Source organism: Pan troglodytes, chromosome 10, assembly GCF_028858775.2.
Source record: "Pan troglodytes isolate AG18354 chromosome 10, NHGRI_mPanTro3-v2.0_pri, whole genome shotgun sequence".
NCBI classification, from domain to species: Eukaryota; Metazoa; Chordata; class Mammalia; order Primates; family Hominidae; genus Pan; species Pan troglodytes.
In genome coordinates, this window is record NC_072408.2 from 42,699,571 (window position 1) to 42,725,593 (window position 26,023).

A 26,023-nucleotide genomic window follows, 5' to 3' on the forward strand; every position below is an offset into this window, starting at 1 on the left:
GGCCATAAATGTTTTTTAAAAAAATTTAAATGTCCATTAGTAGACAAAATAAATTATGGTATATCTATGTGTCTTAGTTCCTTCCTCTGTAAAATGGACAGAGTATAGAATTTGCCACATGGGGTTATTGTAAGGATTGAATGAATTAGTATATGTAAAGCACTTAGAATAGTTCCTGGCACATAGATGCACTGTATAAATACAAGCTACTGGTATTGTTGTTATTATTATTTATTACTATTATTAGAGTACTGGGTAGCCATTTAAAAGAATAGGTGAGAATATATATACTAACATGAAAGTATCTCCACTGTATATATTAAATATTTATTGCAAATTGCCGTATAGAATGGACATTATGAGCCCTATGAGCCCATTTTTGTTATTTAGAAGAGTATATATTATTGATACATGGATGTTACCTCTGAGTAGCAGTAAGGGCAGCAATTAGAATAGTGATGTTTCTCTTTTTATTATAGAAACTTTTTTGGTAATAGTTTTATTGATATATAATTCACATAACATATAATTCACCTAACATATAATTCACCCACTTAAAGGGTACTATTTAGTGTTTTAGCATATTTGCAGAGTTGTGCAAACATCATCACAATCAGTATTAGAACATTTTTATCACCCCCTAAAGAAACCCCATACCCTTTAGCCATCCCTCTGTAATTCTCCCAAAGCTCCCAGTTCTAGGCAACCAGTAATCTACTTAGTGTCTGTATAGATTTGTCTGTTCTGAATTCTGGAATCATATTATGCATGCCTTTTGTGATGAGCTTCTTTTACATAGCATAATGTCTTCAAGGTTCATCCAACCTGTAGCGTGTATCAACCCTTCACTTCTTTTATGGCCAAATAATATTCCCTTAAATGGATATACCACATTTATTTATCCATTCATCAGTTGATGGACATTTGGGTTGTTTCCACTTTGGGGCTCTTATGCATAATGCTGCTATGAACATTTGTATACAGATTTTTGTGTGAAAATATGTTTTCATTTATCTTGGTTATATACCTAGGAGTGGAATTGCTGGGTCATATGGTAACTCTGTATCTAACCTTTTGAGAAACTGCCAGACTGTTTTCCAAAGTGGCTGCACCAGTTTACAATCCCACCAGCAGTGTATGAGGGTTCCAATTGCTCTACATACTCACCAGCACTTGTCATATCTTTTTTTGATTATACCACTTAGTGGGTGTGAAGTGGGATCTCACTGTGTTTTGATTTGATTTTCCCTGATGACTAATGATATTGAGCATCTTGTCATGTACTTATTGGCCATTTGTATATCTTCTTTGGAAAAATGTCTATTCAGATCCTTCACCCATTTTGTTTTTCATAGAATTTTTATTCCAGTAAGGAAGACTGACATTCATAAATATATGTAAAAATGCTGCATATGTGCTATGAAGGTGAGGTACATTGTGCTCTTTGAGCATAGAATACAGGAGAATTGACCTAATCAGGAGGTGAAGGAGTCAGGGAAGGCTTCCCTCAGAAGGGATGGTTGAGCTGAGACTGGAAGGGAGAAAAGAAACGAACTAGGTGGTGCCCCTTTGGGTAGACAAGAAGATTCTGTGTATGTGCAGAGGCCACGGGATATTTCTGGAATTGAAGATATGGAGTTGGAGCAGCTTCCCTCCTTTGCCTGGACTGTTTCCACCCCACCTGTAGTCTTCCTCATCCATGGATACTTGCTTGGGGCTGGTGCTGCCATCCACCCCCACTCTCCTAGTCATCAAGTGGGCATTTGAAGTGTGTGGAACTGTTTTATTTTGCTTTGTTTTGTGACACTAGCCAGAGGGCATTACTGTGTTTATTGAGAGGGAAAGAGGGATCCTAAACATTTTTGTAATGAGCAGGGATAGCTCTACATGAACAAGAACTGACTCACCCAACATGCCAGTAGAGTCTCTGTTGAGAATCTGCTGCCAGATCTACTTGTTTTTTTGTGTGTGTAACATAAAATTTACCATCTTAACCATTTTTACATGTACAGTTCAGTAGTGTTAAATACATTCACATTGTTTTGCAACCAGTCTCCAGAACTCTTTTCATCTTGTTTTTTTGTTTTGTTTTGTTTTGTTTTTCTGAGACAGAGTATCACTCTGTCCCCCAGGCTAGAGGGCAGTGGCACAGTCTCAGCTCACTGCAGCCTCTGCCTCCTGGGTTTAAGCGATTCTCGTGCCTCAGCCTCCTGAGTAGCTGGGATTACAGGCCCCTCGCCACCAAACCTGGCTAGTTGTATTTTTAGTAGAGATGGGGTTTTGCCATGTTGGCCAGGCTGGTCTCGAACTCCTGGCCTTAAGTGATCTGCCCACCTTGGTGTCTCAAAGTGCTGGGATTACAGTCATTAACCACCACACCCAGCAGAACTCTTTTCATTTTATAAAACTGAAACTCCATACTCATCAAACAACAACTCATTACCCCCTCTTCCAGCCCCTGGCAGCCACCATTCTACTTTCGGTCTCCATGACTTTGACTACTCTAAGTACTTATATAAGTGGAATCACACAGTATTTGTCTTTGTCTTTTCTTTTCTTTTCTTTTCTTTTTTTCTCGAGATGGAGTTTCGCTCTTGTAGCCCAGGCTGGAGTGCAATGGCGCGATCTCGGCTCACCGCCACCTCCACCTCCTGGGTTCAAGCAATTCTCCTGCCTCAGCCTCCTGAGTAGCTGGGGTTACAGGTGTGCACCACCATGCCCAGCTAATTTTTTGTATTTTTAGCAGAGACGGGGTTTCACCATGTTGGCCAGGCTGGTATCAAACTCCTGACCTTGTGATCTGCCTGCCTTGGCCTCCCAAAGTGCTAGGATTACAGGCATGGGCCACCGCACCTGGTGGTATTTGTCTTTTTCGATTGGCTTATTTCACTTAGCAGAATGTCTTCAAGGTTCATCCACGTCGTAGCATGTGAGAATTTTCTTCCTTTTTAAGGCTGAATATTATTTCATTGTACATATATGCCATATTTTGCTTATCCATTTATCTGTTTGGGTTGCTGTTTGGAATCTCTTTGAGACCCTGCTTTCAGTGTTTTGGGTGTATACTCAGAAGTGGAATTGCTGGAGCATATGGTAATTCTATTGAATTTTTTTGAGGAACTGCCATACTGTTTTCTATAGTGGCTGTACCAGTTTACATTCCTGCAGTGCACAAGGGTTCTAATTTATTCACATCCTTGTCAACGCTTGTTATTTTCTTCTTCTTCTTTCTTTTTTTTTTTTTTTGAGATGGAGTCTCGCTCTGTCACCCAGGCTGGAGTGCAGTGTCGTGATCTCGGCTCACTGCAAGCTCCGCCTCCCAGGTTCATGCCATTCTCCTGCCTCAGCCTCCCGAGTAGCTGGGACTACAGGCTCCCGCCACCACGCCCAGCTAATTTTTTTTTGTATTTTTAGTAGAGACAGGGTTTCACCGTGTTAGCCAGGATGGTCTCGATCTCCCAACCTTGTGATCCACCCGCCTCGGCCTCCCAAAGTGCTGGGATTACAGGCGTGAGCCACCGCGCCTGGCCAATGCTTGTTATTTTCTGTTTTGTTTTGTTTTTTTTTGAGAGAGGGTCTTGCTCTGTCACCCAGGCTGGAGTGCAGTGGTGCGATCATGGTTCACTGCAGCCTCGACCTCCTGGGCTCAAATGATTCTCCCACCTCAGCCTCCCAAGGAGCTAGGACCACAGGCACAGGCTGCCACACTCGGCCAATTTTAAAAATTATTTTTGGTAGAGACACATCTCTACCAAAATTCCATTTCGCTGTGCTGCCCAGGCTGGTCTCAAAACTCCTAGGCTCAAGCCATTCTCCCACCTCAGCCTCTCAACAGTACTGGGATTACAGGCATGAGCCACGCATCCCCTCATTTTCTGTTACTTTGATAGTAGTTATCCTAATAGGTGTGAGGTGGTAACTCATTGTAGTTTTGATTTGCATTTCCCTAATGATTAGTGATGGTTGAGCATCTTTTCATGTGCTTATTAGCAATTTATATATCTTTATTGAAAAAAAGTCTAGTCAGATTCTTTGCCCATTAAAAAAATTATGTTGTCTTTTTATTACTGAGTTGTAAGAGTTCTTCATATATTCTAGATGCAAGTCCCTTATCAGATATATGATTTTCAGATATGTTCTTTCCATTCTCTAGGTTGACTTTTCACTTTTTTGAAACTTTTAGTAAGTACATGTGCAGGTTTGTTATAAGGGTATATTTTGTGATTCTGAGGTTTGGGGTACGATTGAACCCATCACCCAGGTAGTGAGCATAGTACCCAATAGGTATGTTTTCAACCTTTTCTCCCCTCCCTCCCGCTTCTTATAGTCCCCACTGTCTTTTTTTTCTGTCCATGTGGACTCAGTATTTAGCTCCCACTTATGAGAACATGTGGTATTTGGTTTTCTGTTTCTGTGTTAACTCACTTAGGATACTGGCCTCCAGCTGCATCCATGTTGCTGCAAAGGACATGATTTCATTCTTTTTTATGGCTGCATAATACTTCATGGTTTGTATATGCCACATTAAAAAAAATCTAATCCACTGTTGGTGGGTACCTAGGTTGATTCCATGTCTTTGCTATTGGACTTTTCACTTTTTTGATAGTGTCCTTTGAAGTACAAAGGTTTTAAATTTTGAAGTCCAATTTATCTGTTTTTTCTTTGGTTGCTTCTGCTTTTGGTGTTATATTTAACCTAATCCAAGCTCACAAAGATTTACTCCTATATTTTCTTCTAAGAGTTTTATAGTTTTAGCCCTGGGATTTAGGCCTGTGATCCAATATGAATTAATTTGAGGGTGTGATGTGAGAAAGGCATTCAAACTGCATTGTTTGCATGTGGATATCCAGTTGTTCCAACACCATTTGTTGAAAAGACAATTCTTTCTTCAATAAATTGTCTTGGCATCCTTGTTGTAAATCACTTGACTGTAAATGTGAGGGTTATTTCTGGGTTCTCAGTTCTGTTCCACTGATCTACATGTCTATCCTGTAGACTACATTGTCTTGATTCAGCTGTAGCTTTGTAGTATGTTTTGAAATCAGGATGTGTGAGTCCTCCAACTTTGTTCTTTTCTTCAAGATTGTTTTTCGCTAGTCTAGGTTTCTTGAATTTCCATATGAATTTAAGATCAGCTTGTCCATTTCTGCAAAGAGGGCAACTGGGATTTTGATAGGAATTGTGTTCATTCATCAACATGAAACATATTTTCATTTATTTAGGTCTTTAATTTCCACAGTGTTTTGTAGTTTTCAGAGTATATGCTTTATACTTCTTTTGTTAAATAGATTAAGTATTTTATTCTTTTTTGGTGTTTTTGTAAATGAAATTGTTTTCTTAATTTCATTTTTAGATTGTTCATTGCTAATGTGTATAGGGATACAATTGATTTTTGTATATTCTGTCTTTTGGAAGAGTTTGTGATCTGTTACCAATTTTTCATTAAATGTTTGATGGAATTCATCAGCAAAGCCATCTCTGCCTGGGCTTTTCTTTTCTTTTTAACTTAAAAAAAATTGAGACAGGGTCTTGCTCTGTTGCTGAGGCTGGAGTGCAGTGGCACGATCAGGGCTCACTGCAGCCTTGACCACCTGGGCTCAAGTGATCCTCCTGCCTCAGACTCCCACTGTGGTAGATTTTTTTTGTTTGTTTTTGGAGACAGGGCCTCACTCTGTTGACCAGGCTGTAGAGCAGTGGTGCAATCATGGTTCACTGCAGCCTTGATCTCCAAGGCTCAAGTGATCCTCCCACCTCAGCCTCCCAGGTAGCTGGGACTATAGGAGTGCACCCCTATACACCTGTCTATTTTTTTTCTTTTTTTTTTTTTTGAGACAGAGTTTTGCTCTTGTTGCCCAGGCTGAAGTGCAATGGCGTGATCTTGGCTCACAGCAACCTCCGCCTCCCGGGTTCAAGCCATTCTCCTGCCTCAACCTCCAGAGTAGCTGGGATTACAGGCATGTATTTTTAGTAGAGACAGGGTTGTTCCATGTTGGTCAGGCTAGTCTCGAACTCTGGACCTCAGGTGATCCGCCCGCCTCGGCCTCCCAAAGTGCTGGGATTCCAGGCATAAGCCACCATGCCCAGCCTATGTTTTTTTTTTTCGTTTGAAGAGGTGAGGTCTCACTAGGTTGCCCAGGCTGGTCTTGAACTCCTAGGCTCAAGCAATTCTCCTGCCTTGGCCTCCCAAAGTGCTGGGATTACAGGCATGAGCTACCACATCCAGCTGTAGTAGTTTTAAAAATTACTAATTCAATTTCTGCATAAACTTTTGTACTATTCAAATTTATTTATTTATTTAGAGACAGAGTTTCACTTTGTCACCCAGGCTGGAGTGCAGTGGCACAATCTTGGCTCACTGCAACCTCTGCTGCCCAGGTTCAAGTGATTCTCCTGCCTCAGCCTCCTGAGTAGCTGGGATTACAGGCGCCTGCCACTGTGCCCGGCTAATTTTTGTAGTTTTAGGAGAGACAGGGTTTCACCATCTTGGCCAGGCTGGTCTTGAACTCCTGATCTCGTGATCCACCCGCGTCGGCCTCCCAAAGTGCTGGGATTACAGGTGTGAGCCACCGCACCCAGCCTATTTATTTATTTTTGAGACAGAATCTTGCTCTTTTGCCCAGGCTGGAGTACAATGGTGTGATCTTGGCTCAGTGCAACCTCTGCCTTCCGGGTTCAAGCGATTCTCATGCCTCTGCCTCGGCTTCCGCCTCCCAACTAGCTGGGATTACAGGCGTGCACCACCACACCCAGATAATTTCTGTATTTTTTAATAGAGACGGGGTTTTGCCATGTTGGCCAGGCTGGTCTTGAACTCCTGGCCTCAAGTGATCCACCTGCCTTGGCTTCCCAAAGTGCTGGGATTACAGGTGTGAGCCACCGTGCCTGGCCTATTTGTTTATATTTTTTGAGGCAGGCTTTCATTCTGTTGCCCAGGCTGGAGTGCAGTGGCAAAATCATAGCTCATTGTAACCTCAAACTCCTGGGCTCAAGCAATCCTCCCATCTCAGCCTCCTGAGTAGCTGGGACTACAGGCATGCCCACTACACTTGGCTAATTAAGCAAAAAAATTTTTTTAGAGATGGGGTCTTGCTATTTTGCCCAGGCTGGTCTTGAACTCCTGGCCTCAGGCAATCCTGCCTTGGCCTCCCGAAGTGCCGAGATTATAGGTGTGAGCCACTATGCCTGACTCAAATTTTTTTCAATAGCATTGGATCTTCCAGTAAAACATTCAAGTTCTTTGAGAGTATGAGCTTTGGAAATGAAAACCTAGGTTCGAAGTCCATCTCTGCAGCTTCTGCTTGGATCTTTGAATCTTAGTGTCCCTAGCCGCACATTAAAAAGGACAGTAACACATTGTTGTGAGGTTGAAATGGGCCATTTTAGGCATGCAAAGAGCTTAGAGCTGGGCCCAGCATCAGGCTCTGAGTAGCTTTTGAGATGACTTTACATCTTTCTCCCTCTACATTTTGGCAACAGGGTGCTGTGCCGTTCCTGGTCAGTGCCACCTCTGGCACCACTGTGCTAGGGGCCTTTGACCCCCTGGAGGCAATTGCTGATGTGTGCCAGCGTCATGGGCTATGGCTGCATGTGGATGTGAGTGGGACTTCGGCTTGGGGGTGCGGTGGGGTGGGCTGAGCCAAGGCCAAGGCCCACGTTGTTCCTCCTGCTCCACAGGCTGCCTGGGGTGGGAGCGTCCTGCTGTCACAGACACACAGGCATCTCCTGGATGGGATCCAGAGGTGCATACAGTCCCCTTCTTCCCAAATCCCGCCCTTCAAACCATTGGTCCAGAGAATCATCATGGACTAGGGAGTTTAACATGGCTGGGGTAGGAGGCTGAGGGGAGGGGGACTGGAGAGAGGATTGATTGGAGCTGGGAGGTCAGACATGGCAATTCTTCCTGATGCTGGGGTGAGGGTGAGACCAAAGCCCCTTTGCTGGGGACCTGGAAAAGGAGGAAGGGCTCTGGTTGGGCAGCTGGAGGAGGAGCCATTGACCTGCCTTTGCTCCACCCCATCCAGGGCTGACTCTGTGGCCTGGAATCCCCACAAGCTCCTCGCAGCAGGCCTGCAATGCTCTGCACTTCTTCTCCAGGATACCTCGGTGGGTCTGCCCCTGCCCCTGCACCAGCCCCACCTCTCTCTGGAGCTCTGCCTTCTCTATCCCACCTTAGATAAAGTTCAGGCCTTTCTCTATTCTCTTTACCATCCCTTCTGAAGCTGCATCTCAGCTACCACCCTAACCTGTATTAGGCTCCTTCACTCCCCCAGGGGCCTCTCTTAAAAGGGAAAAGTTTCCAGCTTGAAGTTGGAGTCAGAGGTATCCTGGAGTTTCTAGCTTGAGGTTGCCATCAGAGTTTGGGAAGAACCCTGGGTATTGGGAGGAAACCCAAAGAAAGGGGTTGGAGCCAGCAGGCAGCCGTCCCAGCAGTGCCATCTGGCTCCAGGGAAAGAAGAGGGTATCCTGAGCTAAGACCCCCACAGTGCAGCCCTGGAGGAAAGCCTCGGTGGAGAGGGTAGGGTCTGACAATCTCCTCACCCCCACACAGAACCTGCTCAAGCGCTGCCATGGGTCCCAGGCCAGCTACCTTTTCCAGCAGGACAAGTTCTACGATGTGGCTCTGGACACAGGAGACAAGGTGGTGCAGTGTGGCCGCCGTGTGGACTGTCTGAAGCTGTGGCTCATGTGGAAGGCACAGGGCGATCAGGGGCTGGAGCGGCGCATCGACCAGGCCTTTGTCCTTGCCCGGTAGGCGGGAGGAGGTGGGGGGTCGTCCCCGTTCCCCTCTCCTGGGTCCATGCCCCTCTCTCTTTCCTGCTCCCGGGATTACTTTTCTCTCGGTCTCTCTGTGGCTCATTCTACGTGGGCCTCTTCTGTCTGGATCTCTGCTTTTCCTCCCCGCCTATGGTTTCTCACTCTCTGTTCACAGGTACCTGGTGGAGGAAATGAAGAAGCGGGAAGGGTTTGAGCTAGTCATGGAGGTAGGACCCCTTTCTATTTTGTGGCCCCTGCCCCAGCCTAGCTCTTTTGCAGCCCCCAAGCCCCAACTAAAGCCCTAGTGGAGGGAAAAGGGCAGGGAGAGGGGAAAGGGGCAGGGAGAGGGAAAACGGTCCCCCTTTCTCAGCTCACACCTTCCTCTTTCTCATTCCTCTCAGCCTGAGTTTGTCAATGTGTGTTTCTGGTTCGTACCCCCCAGCCTGCGAGGGAAGCAGGAGAGTCCAGATTACCACGAAAGGCTGTCAAAGGTAGGCGTGCTGTGCTGCTCTCCTTACCCGTTAGGGAGCTGATGCAACTGATGTGCTTCTGCCCCCTGTTGGCTGGGAGTGGCATGGCAGGTCCCCTTGCTGGTCTCTTGCTCTGAGGCGTGGACGCTCTCTTTTCGGTAGGGGTGGGGATGGGGAGGAAGGTATGTTTCTGGGAAGTAAGAAGCAGCGACGTGTGTTACAGGAGAAGTCAGAGAAGTTACCAATGTGTAGTACACAGAGCCTTGTGCTGGCAATTGGGCTGGGAACTCAGGCCCAGGACAGATATGAGGCAGAAAGATCATGGAAAAGCCTTATTACCCGTGCTGGGGACACAGCAACCTGAGAAAGCCAGTCTAGAAGTGCCATCTGGAGGCGAGGAGCTGTGTTATATCCTGGTCCCTAAAGATAGAGTGGTACTAGGTGCTGCAGATGATCTGAAAGGACAAATGTTCTTGCCCTTATGGAGTTGTTATTATAAGGCAAGAGTTACCTACTTGGAAGCAATGTGTTCAAGGCAGTGTTGTAAATTACTTGCTAGATCACAGGGCACAGATTAATATTATCAAAAATATTACAGGAATTAAGAGAGGGGAGAAGAAGGTGTTGACTAAGGCTTAGATGACCAAGGCTTGAAGTTAGACTAAAGCAGTCTTAGGAATCAAGAGAAAGTCAAGATTTGGCAGAAAATGTCCCACAGGACAGATTTCTTGGAGACAGGAGAAATGGGGAGAAAAGCAGAAGATAGAGAAGGCCAAGCAGGTTAGATATGACAGAAAGGTAAACTGAGGCCAAGGTCAAGGTCTGAGCAATGTGTGCTACACCCAGAAGGTGGCTGGGTGGGAAGGAAAAGCACCTCTGGAAGCCTGGCAGGACAAGAAGCCAGCCTACCTGTCAGCCGACCCAGGCTGCAGCTGGAATCCCTCTCCACCCTCCCACAGGTGGCCCCCGTGCTCAAGGAGCGCATGGTGAAGGAGGGCTCCATGATGATTGGCTACCAGCCCCACGGGACCCGGGGCAACTTCTTCCGTGTGGTTGTGGCCAACTCTGCACTGACCTGTGCTGATATGGACTTCCTCCTCAACGAGCTGGAGCGGCTAGGCCAGGACCTGTGAGCCTTCTCTGTCTTGCTGCCGGCCTTGATACCACCCCTCACCCGCAGAGTCACTGCATTCCCTCCCAGCCTTTGAGGCCGGGTGCAGTGGCTCACGCCTGTAATCCCAGCACTTTGGGAGGCCGAGGCGGGTGGATCACTTGAGGTCAGGAGTTCGAGACCAGCCTGGCCAATAAGGTGAAACCCTGTCTCTACTAAAAATACAAAAATTAGCCGAGCATGGTGGCCTGTGCCTGTAAACCCAGCTACTCAGGAGGTTGGGGCAGAATTGCTTGAACGCAGGGGGCAGAGGTTGCAGTGAGCCGAGATTGCACCCCTGCACTCCAGGCTGGGCAACAGTACGAGACTCTGTTCCAAAAAAAATAAAAAAGAACAGCCTTTTTAGGCCACAGTGACCTGCGCAATGTTTATATGCTTTGACCTACTAACTTTCTCCTAACTAAATATTTGATTTTAGGAGAGTGTTTAAATAAATTACAGTATGTCTATATGATGAAATGTTATTTTGCCATTAAAATTATGTTTACAAAGATAATTTTTATTGACATAAAAATAACTTTAATGTAATTTATGTTGAAAAAGCTGAATACAAGTCTTTATATAGAGTAATATTTGAGCTGTGTTCAAAAATACATAGGAAAAGACTGATAAAATGAAATATGGCAAAATGTTAATAGTTTTCCCTGGAATAGGATAATAGGCAATTTAAAACAGACTCCTTTAAAAAAACAAAAAAAGAAAAAAAACATAGACTTCTTTATATCTTTTGAGCTCCCTCCCTTTTATTATGTAATGAATATGTGTTGCTTTTGTAATAGGAAAATAATAAAGTTAAAATTTCAACTGCATTCTTTTGGTATGTTTTAAAAATTTATTAACATTCAACCGGCCGAGCACGGTGGCTCACGCCTGTAATCCCAGCACTTTGGGAGGCCGAGGCGGGTGGATCACCTGAGGTCAGGAGTTCGAGACCAGCCTGGCCAACATGGTGAAACTCCGTCTCTACTAAAAATACAAAAATTAGCCAGGCATGATGGCGGGCGCCTGTAATCCCAGCTACTCGGAAGGTTAAGGTGGGAGAATCGCTTGAACCCAGGAAGCGGAGCTTGCAGTGAGCTGAGATCACGCCATTGCACCTTAGCCTGGGCGACAGAGCGAGACTCTGTCTCAAAAAACGAAGCAAAACAAAACATTCAATCAAATAATGAGGATCTTTATTTTTTTTTTAAACAAGATGTGGCCAGGTGTGGTGGCTCATGCCTATAATCCTAGCACTTTGTGAGGCTGATGTGGGAGAATCGCTTGAGTCTGGGAGTTCAAGACCAGCCTGGGCAACATAGCAAGACCCCATCTCTAAAAAAAGAAAAAATTTTAAAAATTAGCCAGACATGATGGTGCACACCTGTGGTCTCAGCTGTCTCAGAGGAGGTGGTAAGATTGCTTGGGCCCAGGAGGTTGAGGCTGCAGTGAGCTGTGATTGCATCAGCACTCCAGCCTGAGTAACAGCGTGAGAATTTGTCTCAAAAAGGTAAAATAAAAAAGCATGTGTAAGAGAGGAACAATGTTTTTTTTCCCCAAAAACCTTTAATGGGAGAGAAAAAAGCAGAGTTGATATACCTAATGTAAATGACGAGTTAATGGGTGCAGCACACCAACATGGCACATGTATACATATGCAACAAACCTGCACGTTGTGCACATGCACCCTAGAACTTTAAGTATAATTAAAAAAATACGTATATATATAAAAAAGAAAAAAGCAGAGTCACCCTATAATCAATTTTACTTTGGTGACATTGAAACAAAATGGGTACTGATTGGATCTTGAGACCAGAGCCTTATGTAATTATCAATCTTGAAAAATCTTAACATGCACACAAAGATTTTTCTTCTGAAATTTAAACAATAGAAAAGTTAACAATAAAGACAACTAACCAGCAACCAAACCACTGTATGTCCTGTGGTTTTCTTACTGTCTTACATAAAAACATCATTTAACTTTTTTTTTTTGAGATGGAGTTTCGCTCTTGTTGCCCAAGCTGGAGTGCAATGGCGTGATTTCCGCTCACTGCAACCTCCGCCTTCCAGGTTCAAGTGAGTCTCCTGCCTCAGCCTCCCAAGTAGCTGGGATTACAGGTGCATGCTACCACACCCGACTAATTTTTTGTATTTTTAGTAGAAATGGGGTTTCACCATGTTGGCCAGGCTGGTCTCGAACTCCTGACCTCAAGTGATCCACCCGCCTCGGCCTCCCAAAGTACTGGTATTACTGGTGTGAGCCACCGCGCCCAGCCCATCCATTTATCATTTAAAATCCTAGCTGGTATTGCTTCTCACTCACTTTTTGGGAAAGAGATATTTAGCTACACAAGTTATTAAGGACAAGTGGCAAGTCTACCAGAACTTTCTGTTATTTCCAGTTCCTAAAAATATCATTTATGGAAACAGTAATGTGGCCATGTAAAAGTCATCCAAAGTTATTTGAAGAGGCAAATACAGACTGTACGAACCATAGCAAAAGAACATCCAAATTTCCGACACAATTCTTTTGACCATTTGGAGAAAAAAAGCCTTTCATAAATTACTAGTAATTCCCCTATAAAATTGTGATTCTCATTATGAATGGTATTTTAATTTCCCCTAATAATAGAATTTTTGAGACCTTCAATGTAAACTCCAAACTCTACTCTTAAAGGATTCTGTGTATTTGCAAAATGTCTCAAATATAGAAAAAAAAAAGCTTCTTTTCAACTCAAAGCCAGAAAGCAAAAACAAAAATAAAATCTTCAAATTCCTTGAATAATCTCCATTTGAGAAATATTTTAAAGAGAAGGCCAGAAGAACAGAACATAAAATCAGTTAATCACCTGGTTTTTTTTTTTTCCTTTTAACTTTAGAAAACTGATGTTTATTTTCCTCCTTTCCCAAAATTCAGCCTCAGAATCTCTGGATTCAATAATAGTATATGCTATATTTTAATTATTTATTTTTAAAGTTTCTGTCTCTAACTGGAATGTAAGCTCTGAGAGCAGAGAGCTTACATTTTGCTACCTCCCAAAATAGTGTCTGGTGCTTATGAGGTGGTTACTTTGTTGAGTGAATGGTTCATGAGCTCCGGGAACTAGTTGCCTTCTCTCAGTTACACAACATTTTTTTTTTTTTTTTTGAGTTGGAGTCTCGCTCTGTCGCCCAGGCTGGAGTGCAGTGGCACGATCTCGGCTCACTGCAAGCTCTGCCTCCCGGGTTCACGCCATTCTCCTGCCTCAGCCTCCCGAGTAGCTGGGACTACAGGCGCCTGCCACCACGCCCGGCTAATTTTTTTGTATTTTTAGTAGAGACGGGGTTTCACCATGTTAGCCAGGATGGTCTCGATCTCCTGACCTCGTGATCCGCCTACCTCAGCCTCCTACATAAAATAGAGACAGGGTCTGGCTATGTTGCCCAGGCTGGTCTCAAACTCCTGGGCTCAAAGCAACCTTCCAGCCTCAACCTTCCAAAGGGCCAGGATTCTAGGCAGAGCCGCCACACCCAGCCAGTCACACAACTTCTAAGTGGTGGAGTCAGAAACTAAACTCAGACCATCTTATTCTGGTTCTTAACCATGGATCTGACCGGCTTCTGTTGACAGGTATATCTAATTCATAGGTGTGTCCGTTAGGACCGTACACCTTAATAGCCTTAGTAGCCTAACCTTAATAGCATAAATTATTAACCATGTGCTGTGGATCTACTACTTGCAGGAAGGTTGAGGCCATTTCCAGGTTTAGTCACCCATCTTGCCCTTGGCCTGGGGAAATGATATTTCCCTCAAATAGGAAAATAAAGGCATTGGAAACGCCTGAGTGGGTTGCAATGTTAGAGTGTTTTGTTTTGTTTTGTTTTTGCCTCAAAAAGTGACATTTATTCAAAGAAAAAAATGACAAGATGTCCATCCCTTGGCTCCCTTCCCTCCCCACTCCTGCTGCTCCTCAGCCCCCCGAGATAGAGCCCTGGCTGGGGCTGGGTGGCAGGACAGCCCCTCAGATGAGGTCAGCAACATTGAGGGGCATTTCCTCAATGGAGGAGTTGTAGAAGATCTCGATGTCTCGAAGAGTCCTCTTGTCTTCTTCTGTCACCACGTTAATAGCCACACCTTTACGGCCAAACCGCCCACCTCGACCGATTCTATGGATATAGTTTTCCCTGTTGGTGGGAACGTCATAGTTGGTGACTAAAGAAACCTGTTGCACATCAATGCCTCTGGCCAGCAGGTCAGTGGTAATCAAAACTCTGCTAGAGCCATAACGAAACTCCCTCATGATCACATCTCATTCGTTTTGGTCCATATCTCCACGCATGGTGAAGACAGTGAAATCTCGAGCATGCATCTTCTCGGTGAGCCAGTCCACCTTCCTCCGGGTGTTGATGAAGGTGACTGCCTGGGGTGATGGTCAGGGTTTCATACAAGTCACATAGTGTGTCCAGCTTCCACTCCTCTCGTTCCAAATTGATGTAGAATTGGCGGATACCCTCCAAGGTCAACTCTTCCTTCGTGACAAGAATCCGAATGAGGTCCCTCATGAACTTCTTGGTCACCTCAAGCACATCAGAAGGCATCGCAGCTGACAGCAAAACTACCTGGGTGTTGCTGTTGAGCTTTTGGAATATGTCATAGATCTGGTCCTTGAATCCACGGCTTAACATTTTGTCAGCTTCGTCCATTACAAACATCTTGATGTATTTAGGAGACAGGTATCTCCCATTAAGCATATCAAACACATGGCCAGGGGTACCCACAATGATGTGAGGAGCTTCGTCTGCAGTTTCTGCACCTCAGCACGCATGTTGGTGCCCCCGATACAGGCATGACAGGAGGCACCCATGTAGTCTCCTAGTGCCATGACCACCTTCTGTATCTGCTGAGCCAATTCTTGAGTGGGTGCTAGGAGCAAGGCCTGGGTGGCTTTTAGATCTAATTCAATCTGCTGCAGAATCAATATGGCAAATGTGGCCATTTTCCCAGCCCCAGATTGGGCTTGAGCGATCACATGATAACCCTTGATACAAGGTAGAATGGCTCGCTGCTGGATGGCAGACGGCTTCTCTAAACCATAGGCGTAGATGCCACGGAGAAGGGACTCCGAGAGGTTCATGTCATCAGAGCTGTCAACGATCTCATTCCAGTTACTCTCAATGACGCCTTCGGGCTCCATCCCATCGGGGCCATTGTCTCTGGATCAGGAATCCTGGCTTGCAGACATGATCCTTAGAAACTCTAGAATAGTTTTTTGTTGTCATTTGGTTTTGGTTTCGGTAAGAGCAAAGGAATCAAAGTATCCTAGTCTCTAGGATCCAGGCACCAGCCTCCCCTTGACTGGGGAAGGAAGATGTTGCCCTTCACAGGGAGGAAGGCCGGGACCTGGGAAGGTCAGAAGCTGGATGGGGTACCTATGATGTCATAGCAGCTCTCTGAGGTTGAGAGTAAGAGCCCTTTTAAGAAAGTAGATAAATCCCAGCTACTCGGGAGGCTAAGGTAGGAGAATCGCTTGAACCTGGGAAGTGGAGGTCGTGGTGAGCCGAGATCGTGCCATTGCACCCCAGTCTGGGCAACAAGTGCGAAACTCTGCCTAAAAAAAAAAAAAAGTAGATAAAAGAGAACAAGCTAAAGTCAGAATTCAACTGGCCACTTGGAACTGTCCTTATACACCCTAGTCCTCATTTGACTGTTTCTCTTCTGTTTATGTGCCTTTTAAAAACCTTTTTTATAGCATCCTTCAATAACTCAGCTGGTACAGCAGAGGACTATAGTCAAAACCTTTTTATTCTGAAATAATTTCAAACTTATAGAAAAGTTGCATTCTTGTCATTATTCTTAGTTACCGAGACCTCCTATATATTCTTTACCCAGATTTATCCATTTCTCACATTTTGACAAATTTGCTTTGTCATTCTCTCTCTAAATGCATTATACTCATTTTTTTCTGAATCATGTGAGAGTCAGTGCATATATTATGACCCTTTATCTCTTAATACTGTAATGCATATTTCTCAACAACAAGAATATTCTCTTAAATAATCATGGTACATGTTTAGACAGGTGTGGTGGTGCATGCCTGTAATCCCAGCTACTTGGGAGGCTGAGGCAGGAGAATCACTTGAACCCTGGAAGCGGAGGTTGCAGTGAGCTGAGATCATGCCACTGCACTCCAGCCTGGGCGACAGAGTGAGACTCCGTCTCAAAAAAAAAAAAAAAAAATCATGGTACAGGCTAGGCAAGGTGGCTCACACTTGCAACCCCAACACTTTGAGAGGCTGACGTGGGTCAAGGTATCCCTTGACTCCAGGAGTTCAAAATAAGCCTGGACAACACAGCAAGATCCTGTTTCTATAAAAAAAAAAATAAATAAGTTAGCCCAGCATGGCGGCATGCTCCTATAGTCCCAGCTGCTCTGGAGGCTGAGGTGGGAGGATTGCTCGAACCTAGGAGTTTGAAGGTGCAGTGAGCTATGATTGAGCCACTGCACTCCATCCTGGGCAACAGAGCAAGACCCTGTCTCTATAATTAACAAAATGTATATCATGGTACAATGATCAAATACAGGAAATTTAACATTGACACTATAAAATTCATATTCCACCATTGTCAACTGTCCCAATAACACCCTTGATAGCACTCCTCCCTCCAGTACAAGGCCCAGTTCAGGAGCATGGATTGCATTTTGTTGTCATGCTCTTTGTCTCCTTTGATCTAAAATAGTTCCTCAGCCTTTCTTTGTCATTAATGACACTGGCATTAAAAAGAAATACAGGCCAGCTATTTTATAGAATGTTCATCAATTTGTGTTTTCCTGGTGTTTTCTCATGACCGGGTTTAGGTTATGCATCTGACCTGAAATATGACATAAATTGTGTTGTGTTCTTTTAAGGGGAAGCCCTACCCAAGCCCTACAATGTCTACCTGCTCCTTACTGGTGATGTTAATTTAATCAATGTCAAACTTGCTCATGATGTTGTCTGGTTTCTCCATGATATATAGTTACTATTTTGTAACTTGTGAACTTGTAACAATTTGTAAACAATCTGTGGGGAGACACTTTGAGATCATGCAAATAACCCTGCCCAGCTTCATACTTTCCCCACCTAGATTTAGTATTGAGGTAGGAAGCGGGACTTGATTCCAGAGGCAGGGCTTGGACACTGGACCAAATTGAAGACTAGCTAAAACAGGAATGGGGCGGAAGCAGCTTTCCATAAGACACACACCCACAAGTGTGCCATCGCCATGGCAATACCTAGGAGTTACCACCCTTTTCCATGGTGATGACCCGATGACCCAAAAGTTACTACCAATTCTCTAGAAATTTCTGCATAAACCACTCCTTAATCTACTTGTAATTAAAAGGAGGTATAAATATGGCCGCTAAACTGCCCTAAGCTGCTACTGTCAGCACACTGCCGATGGGGTAGCCCTGCTCTGCAGAGCAGTCACAGAGCTGTAACACTCCCACTTCAATAAGGCTGTTTTCTTCTACCCTACCACCAGCTTGCCCTCTTTCCTGGGTGAAGCCACAGACCCTCATGGGCTAAGCCCTACTATGGGGCTTGTCTGCCCTGCATCAGTATCCATTCATGATTTTACCCTAGCCAATTGTTTGTTTGTTTGTTTATTGAGACAGAGTCTCGCTCTGTCACCAAGGCGGGAGTGCAGTGGTGCAGTCTCGGCTCACTGTAACCTCTGCCTCCCGGGCTCAAGTGATTCTCCTGCTTCAGCTTCCTGAGTAGGTGGGACTACAGGCATATGACACCACGCCCTGCTAATTTTTTTTTTTTTTTAATTTTTAGTAGACATGGGGTTTCACCATATTGGCCAGGCTGGTCTCGAACTCTTGATCTCAAGTCATCCACCCACCTTAGCCTCCCAAAGTGCTGGGATTACAGGTGTGAGCCACTGCACCTGGCCCCTAGCCAATTTTTATCATATTGGTTGCACAATGTTGATTTTCTAACTCCAGCATTCCCTCCATTTTTGTCATTTGGCATTAGACTATAAAAAAGAGCCCTCCCCACTCCTTTTTCATTCATGTGTATTATCAATATGGACTTTGGTTTTATTCAATAGATTATAATTAATTTCAGTTCTTATTTTAATGCTCAAATTATTCCAGTTTTGACCAGAGGGAGCCCCTTTAATTTGGCTTCCATGTCCTTTAAAAAATTTGTGTGTGTGTGTGTGTGAAGACAGGATCTCACTATGTTGCCCAGGCCAGTCTCCAACTCCTGCCCTTAAGTGATCCTCTCACCTTGGCCTCCTGAAGTGCTGCGACTACAGACATGAGTCACCCGGCACTTCCATGTCTTTTGACATTACTTTTTTTCTTTTTTTTTTTTTGAGACACAGTCTGGCTCTGTCGCCTAGGCTGAAGTGCAGTGGCGCAATCTTGGCTCACTGCAACCTCTGCCTTCTGGGTTCAAGCAGTTCTCCTGCCTCAGCCTCCTGAGTAGCTGGGATTACAGGTACCCGCCACCACGCCCAGCTAATTTGTTTGTTTGTTTGCTTGTTTGTTTTTTTCTTTGTGACGGAGTCTCGCTCTGTCACCCAGGTTGGAGTGCAGTGGAGCGATCTCGGCTCATTGCAAGCTCCTCCTCCTGAGTTCACACCATTCTCCTGCCTCAGCCTCCCGAGTGGCTGGGACTACAGGCGCCCACCACCACACCTGGCTAATTTTTTGTTTTCATATTTTAGTAGAGGTGGGGTTTCACCGTGTTAGCCGGGATGGTCTCGATCTCCTGACCTCGTGATCCACCCATCTCGGCCTCCCAAAGTGCTGGGATTACAGGTGTGAGACACCGCGCCCAGCCAATTTTTGTATTTTTAGTAGAGATGGGGTTTCACCATGTTGGCCAGGCTGGTCTCGAACTCCTGACCTCAAGTGATCCAACCACCTTGGCCTCCCAAAGTGCAGGCGTTACAGGCGTGAGCCACGGTAGCCAGCCAACATTACTTTTTTTTTTTTTTCCCAGCACTGCCTTATTTCCTGGCACAACAAAAATGTTTCAGGCTAATCTTTCTCCTTGTCTGCCCCAGTCTTGAGATCAACCAGGTCTTCAGAAAGCTCTGATTCCTTTTAGCAGAGAACAGTATTTAGAAAACCCAATCTAGGCACCAGATGTGTTCATTGCTACTGAGTATGTTCAGTACTTTAAAAATTTAAACTAACATCCTTTTGGATCTCCCAACCCATCTTAGCTATGCTAAGGGAAATGATGGGCCAGAGTCTAAAAAGGAGGAAGTGATGTTCCCCTGGGACTCGAAGAGGAGCAGCAGGGAGAGTGGCTGATAACAGAGGGGGAGGGGAGGGGGATGAGCCACAGAGTTGTGGTGCCTGATTGACCCACCCTCCTTTCTTTTTTTTGAGATGGAGTCTCGCTCTGTCGCGGAGGCTGGAATGCAGTGGCGCGATCTCGGCTCACTACAACTTCCGCCTCCTGGGTTCAGGCGATTCTCTTGCCTCAGCCTCCCGAGTAGCTGGGACTACAGGCAGGTGCCACCCTGCCCGGCTAACTTTTTGCATTTTTAGTAGAGATGGGGTTTCACCGTGTTAGCCCAATCTAACCAATTGGGACCAACTGATGGTCCCAATCTCCTGACCTCGTGATCCACCCGCCTCAGCCTCCCAAAGTGCTGGGATTACAGGCATGAGCCACTGCGCCCAGCCGACCCACCCTCCTTTCTAGAGTTTTTAAATGTTAAGTGGAGGAACTTGGAGGTTGGGTTTTTGTTTGTTTGTTTGTTTTTTGAGACCGAGTTTCGCTCTTGTTGCCCAGGCTGGAGTGCAGTGGCCTAGGCTCACAGCAACCTCCAGCTCCCGGGTTCAAGTGATTCTCCTGCCTCAGCCTTCCTGAGTAGCTGGGATTACAGGCATGTGCCACCATGCCCGGCTAACTTTGTATTTTTAGTAGAGACAGGGTTTCTCCATGTTGGTCAGGCTGGTCTGGAACTCCCGACCTCAGATGATCCGCCCGCCTCGGCCTCCCAAAGAGCTGAGATTTCAGGTGTGAGTCACCACACCCTGCTGGAGGTTGGGTTTTGTATAAAGATGGCAGTGTTTTCACAACCCTTGATTTAGCATTAGCGTTACAAGTTTCATAGAATTATGGCCCATGGAGGCTGAGGCAGGAGAATTGCTTGAACCCGGGAGACGGAGGTTGCGGTGAGGTGAGACAGCGCCATTGCACTCCAGCCTGGGCAACAAGAGCGAAACTCCGTGTCAAAAAGGTTTTTTTTTGTTTTTGTTTTTGTTTTGTTTTTTTAGAGAAAGGGTCTTGCTTTGTTACCCTGGCTGGAGTGCAGTGACACAATCATAGCCCACTGCTGCCTCCAACTCCTGGGCTCAAGCAATCCTCCCACCTCAGCCTCCCAAGTGGCTAGGACTATAGCTGAATGCTACCAGGTCCAGCTAACATTTCTTTTTTCTTTTCTTTCTTTTTTTTTTTAAGACGGAGTCTCGCTCTATCGCCCAGGCCGGAGTGCAGTGGCGCTATCTCGGCTCACTGCAAGCTCCGCCTCCCGGGTTCACGCCATTCTCCTGCCTCAGCCTCCGGAGTAGCTGGGACTACAGGCGCCCGCCACCAGGCCCGGCTAATTTTTTGTATTTTTAGTAGAGATGGGGTTTCACCGTGTTACCCAGGACGGTCTCCATCTCCTGACCTCATGATCCGCCCTCCTCGGCCTCCCAAAGTGCTGGGATTACAGGCGTGAGCCACCACGCCTGGCCTGCTAACATTTCTTTATTTCATCCCAACAAATACAATCATTCTGTAGTTTCTTTTCTAGGCAATTCAGTCAGCTCTTTAGATCCAGTTTCCACATGTTAAAGGGTCCAGTCAGTCTGATGACCCACTTTTGAAAATATTCCTGGAGTTCATTTTTAGCAAATTCTCTGGTGCCAACATAATTAGCTGGCACACTTTCTTAATTTGTAGCATGTTATTTTTAGCTTTTCTTATAACAACATACATTTTAAAGTTAGCTCAGGAGTTGAAGTGTTTTTTTAATGTCAGATGGAGGTGGTTTGGGTGCTGTCCCCATCTACCAGGGTAAATAGACTTGAGGATTATGTACAGCAGGTATTGACACAGATTTTCTCTGGGGGAAGATTTCAACTACAAATTCAATTTCTTTAATAGATAATGGCTATTCAGGGCCGGGCGCGGTGGCTCACACCTGTAATCCAGCACTTTGGGAGGCCAAGGTGGGCGGATCACGAGGTCAGGAGATTGAGACCTTCCTGGCTAACATGGTGAAACCCCGTCTCTACTAAAAAATACAAAAAATTGGCGGGGCGTGGTGGCGAGCACCTGTAGTCCCAGTTACTAGAGAGGCTGAGGCAGGAGAATGGCATGAAACCGGGAGGCGGAGCTTGCAGTGAGCCGAGATAGCGCCATTGCACTCCAGCCTGGGCGAAAGGCAAGACTGTCTCAAAGATAAATAAAAAATAAAAAAATAAAGATAATGGCTATTCAGGACTATTTCTTCTTAGGTAAACTTTGGTAGTTTTTGTCTGTTAAGCAATTTGTTTTGGCAGCCGGGCATGGTGGCTCACGCCTGTAATCCCAGAACTTTGGGAGGCTGAGGTGGGTGGATTGCTTTGAGCTCAGGAGTTTGAGACCAGCCTGGGCAACATGGTAAAACGTCATCTCTACCAAAAGAAAAAAAAAAAATATATATATATATACACACACACACACACGTGTATATATATGTATATATACACGTATATATGTATATACGCGTATACGTGTATACGTGTATGTATACGTGTATACGTGTATGTATACGTGTATACGTGTATATACGTGTATACGTGTATATGTGTGTATATATGTATACACACATATACACATATATACACACATATACACATATATACGTGTATATATACATATATACATACATATATACATATATACGTGTATATATACATATATACATATACACATCCGTGTGTATATACATATATACATATACACATCCGTGTGTATATGTATACATATACGTGTATATATGTATACATATATACATATACGTGTATATATGTATATATGTATGCATATGTATACATATACATACATACATATGTATACATATATGTATGCATATGTATATATACACACGTATGTATGTATGCATATGTATATATACACACGTGTGTGTATGTGTGTATATGTATATATACACACGTGTGTGTATGTGTGTATATGTATATATACACACGTGTGTGTATGTGTGTATATGTATATATACACACGTGTGTGTATGTGTGTATATGTATATATACACACGTGTGTGTATGTGTGTATATGTATATATACACACGTGTGTGTGTGTATATGTATATACACACATATGTGTGTATGTGTGTATATGTATATATACACACATGTGTGTATGTGTGTATATGTATATATACACACATGTGTGTATGTGTGTATATGTATATATACACATATATGTGTGCATGTGTGTATATACACATATATGTGTGCATATGTATATATACACATATATGTGTGTATGTGTGTATATACACATATATGTGTGTATGTGTGTATATACACATATATGTGTGTATGTGTGTATATGTATATATACACATATATGTGTGTATGTGTGTATATGTATATATACACATATATGTGTGTATATGTATATATACACATATATGTGTGTATGTGTGTATATGTATATATACACATATATGTGTGTGTATGTGTGTGTGTATATATGTATATATGCACACGCCCCTCTATATATGTGTATATATATATATAACTAGTCAGGCTTTGGTGGCTTATGCCTGTAATCCCAGCAACATGGGAGGCTGAGGCTGGAGACTCACTTGAGCCCAGGAAACAGAGGTTGCAGTGAGCTGAGATCGTGCCACTGCACTCCAGCCTAGGTGACAGAGTGAGATCCTGTTTCAAAAAAAAAAAGAAAGAAATTTGTCTTGGGGACACTGCCTATGAGGTAGCCCTGTTCCACAAGAAGCAGTTAAAAAAAAAAAAACAGTCTGTTTCTTTTCTTTCCTTTTTTTTTGAGATGGGGTCTCACTCTATCTCCCAGGCTGGTCTCAAACTCCTGAGCTCAGGCAATTCTTCCATCTCAGCTCCCTGAGTACCTGAGACTACAGGAGCATGCTTCAAGCCTGGCTATTTTTTTTTTTTTTCTTGTAGAAATGGGGTCTTACTTTGTGGCCCACGCTGGTCTCGAACTTCTGGCTTTAAGCGATCCTCCCGCTTCACTCTCCCAAGAGCTGAGATTACAGGCATGAGCCACAAAACCTGTCCAGAAATTTGTCTATTTCATCTAAGTTTCAGGACTTATTGACATAAACTTATTTCCTTATTATCCTTTCAGTTCTGTAGAACCTATATTGTCACTTTTTTCATTTCTGATATTAATTATTTGTGTTTTCTCCCTTTTTTTTTTCCTGTTCATTTTAGTGAGAGGTTTATTGCTGTGATGGTTGATTTTTTTTTGTAGGGATGATGTGTTCTTTTTTTGTTGTTGTTTTTTGAGATGGAGTCTTGCTCTGTTGCCCAGGCTGGAGTGCGGTGGCATGATCTCGACTCACTGCAACCTCCGCCTCCTGGGTTCAAGCAATTCCCCAGCCTCTGCCTCCCAAGTGGCTGGGACTACAGGTGCATGCCACCACTCCTGGCTAATTTTTGTATTTTGTTTTAGTAGAGACGGGGTTTCACTGTGTTGGCCAGGTTGGTCTGGAACTTCTGATCTCAAGTGATCTGCCCACCTCAGTCCCCCAAAGTGCTGGGATTACAGGTGTGAGCCACCGCGCCTGGACTGGGATGGTGTTTTGCTATGTTGGCCAGGCTGGTCTCAAATGAACCTCCTGCCTCAGCTTCCCAAAGTGCTGGGATTAGGGACATGAGCCCTCATGTCTGGCCTGTGATGGTTGATGTTGTATGTCAACTGGCCTAGGTTAGAGAGCTGGTAGACATTATTTCTGGGTGTGTCTGTGAGGCTGTCTCTAGAAGAGCTTGCATTTGAATTGCTGTACTGAGGAAAGAAGATCTGTCCTCATCAATGTGCAGGCATCATCCAATCACTGAGGGCTCAATAGAACAAAAAGGTGAAGAAAGGGCACATTCTCTGTCTTCTTGAGCTGGGACATCAATCTTATGCCCTTGACACTCACCTGAGGACACTGGAGGTCCTGGTTCTCAGGCCTTTGGACTCTGGGATGACACCATTTCCTGCCCTGGTTCTCAGGCCTTTGGCCTCAGACTGGGAGCTCTGCCACTGGCTGCCCTAGTTCTCATGCCCTTGGACTCTGATTGAATAACACCCCTAGCTTTCCTGATTCTCCAGCTTACAGATGGCATATCATGGGAATTCTTGACCTCCATAATTGTGCAAGACAATTCCCGTGATAAATCTCTTACATATTTACATATATCCTAATGGTTCTGTTTCTCTGGAGAAACCTGACTAATACAATTGTAACTGATCTTCTCAAAGAACCAACCTTGGTTTCACTGGGTGTCTTTATTGTTATCTACTTAATTGATTTCTGCTTTAATCTATTATTTCCTTTATTCCGCTTATTTTGAGTATAATCTCCTCTTTTCTAGTTTGTTAAGGTGGAAGCTGAGGACATTGGTTTTAGATTTTTCTTCTTTTCTACTATAGGCATTCAGTGCTATAAATTTCTAAGTACTGCTTCAGGTTTTTTCTTCTTCTTTAAAAAGAATTTTTTTTTTTTTTTTACATTTTTAGTAGAAATGGGGTTTTACCATGTTGGCCAGGCTGGTCTCGAACCCCTGGGTTCAAGTGATCCGCCTGCCTAGGCCTCCCAAAGTGCTAGGATTACAGGTGTGAGCCACCACTCCTGGCCCAACTTCAGTTTTATCCCATACATTTTATCTCATAAATTTTGATATGTTGTCTTTATTTTCATTTGGTTCAAAATACTTTTTATTTTCCCTTCTAATTTCTTTGATTTATGGGTTATTTAGAAGTGTGTTCTTCAGATTCCAAATATTTGGGAACTGTCCAGATATATTTCTGTTATTGTTTTTTTGTTTTGAGACAGGGTCTCACTCTTGTCACTGAGGCTGGAGTGCAGCGGTGTGATTTTGGCTCACTGCAATCTCAACCTCCAGGGCTCAAGCGATTCTCCCACCTCAGCCTCCCGAGTAGTTAAGACTACAGGTGTGCACTACCATTCCCAGCTAATTTTAAAAACTCAGCCCTACCTCTACAAAAAATACAAAAATCAGCCAAGCACGGTGGTGCATACCTGTCGTCAAACTCCTGGGCTCAAGCAATCTGCCTGCCTTGGCCTCCCTAAGTGCCAGGATTACAGGTGTGAGCCACCATGCCCAGCTTCTGTTGCTGATTTCTAATTTAAGCCATTTTGGTCAGAAAACATACTTTGTATAATTTGCATCCTTTTACATTTATTGAGACATGTCTTATTGCCCAGAATGTGCTACCAAATAGGAATATGATATGAAAATCAGATAATGACATTACAAGAAAACTACAAACCAATATCCGCCATGGTACAGATACAAAAATCCTTAAAACAGTTGTAGCAAATTGGATCTAACAGTATAGAAAAACATACATCATGACTAAGTGGAGTTTACCCTAGGAATTCAATGT

General features: G+C 44.3%; 1 protein-coding gene and 1 pseudogene across 11 annotated transcripts in view; one reads left to right on the forward strand and one right to left on the reverse strand.

Annotated features, from left to right (window-relative positions):
* Positions 1-11,204, forward strand: part of CSAD (cysteine sulfinic acid decarboxylase) — a 25,848-nt gene extending 14,644 nt beyond the window's left edge. For all 11 annotated transcript variants that reach the window (XM_009425334.5, XM_054664215.2, XM_063785607.1 and 8 more), the window contains 7 exons: positions 7,477-7,593; positions 7,675-7,739; positions 8,022-8,103; positions 8,549-8,748; positions 8,930-8,981; positions 9,156-9,245; positions 10,184-11,204. In XM_009425334.5, coding sequence (XP_009423609.1) covers positions 7,477-7,593; positions 7,675-7,739; positions 8,022-8,103; positions 8,549-8,748; positions 8,930-8,981; positions 9,156-9,245; positions 10,184-10,357 — 780 coding nt within the window. In that variant the 3' untranslated portion in view covers positions 10,358-11,204. The remainder of the gene's footprint in view (positions 1-7,476; positions 7,594-7,674; positions 7,740-8,021; positions 8,104-8,548; positions 8,749-8,929; positions 8,982-9,155; positions 9,246-10,183) is intronic.
* A 3,015-nt stretch (positions 11,205-14,219) lies between these two features.
* On the reverse strand, positions 14,220-15,632 carry LOC451932 (eukaryotic initiation factor 4A-I-like; annotated as a pseudogene).
* Between the last annotated feature and the right edge of the window lie 10,391 nt (positions 15,633-26,023).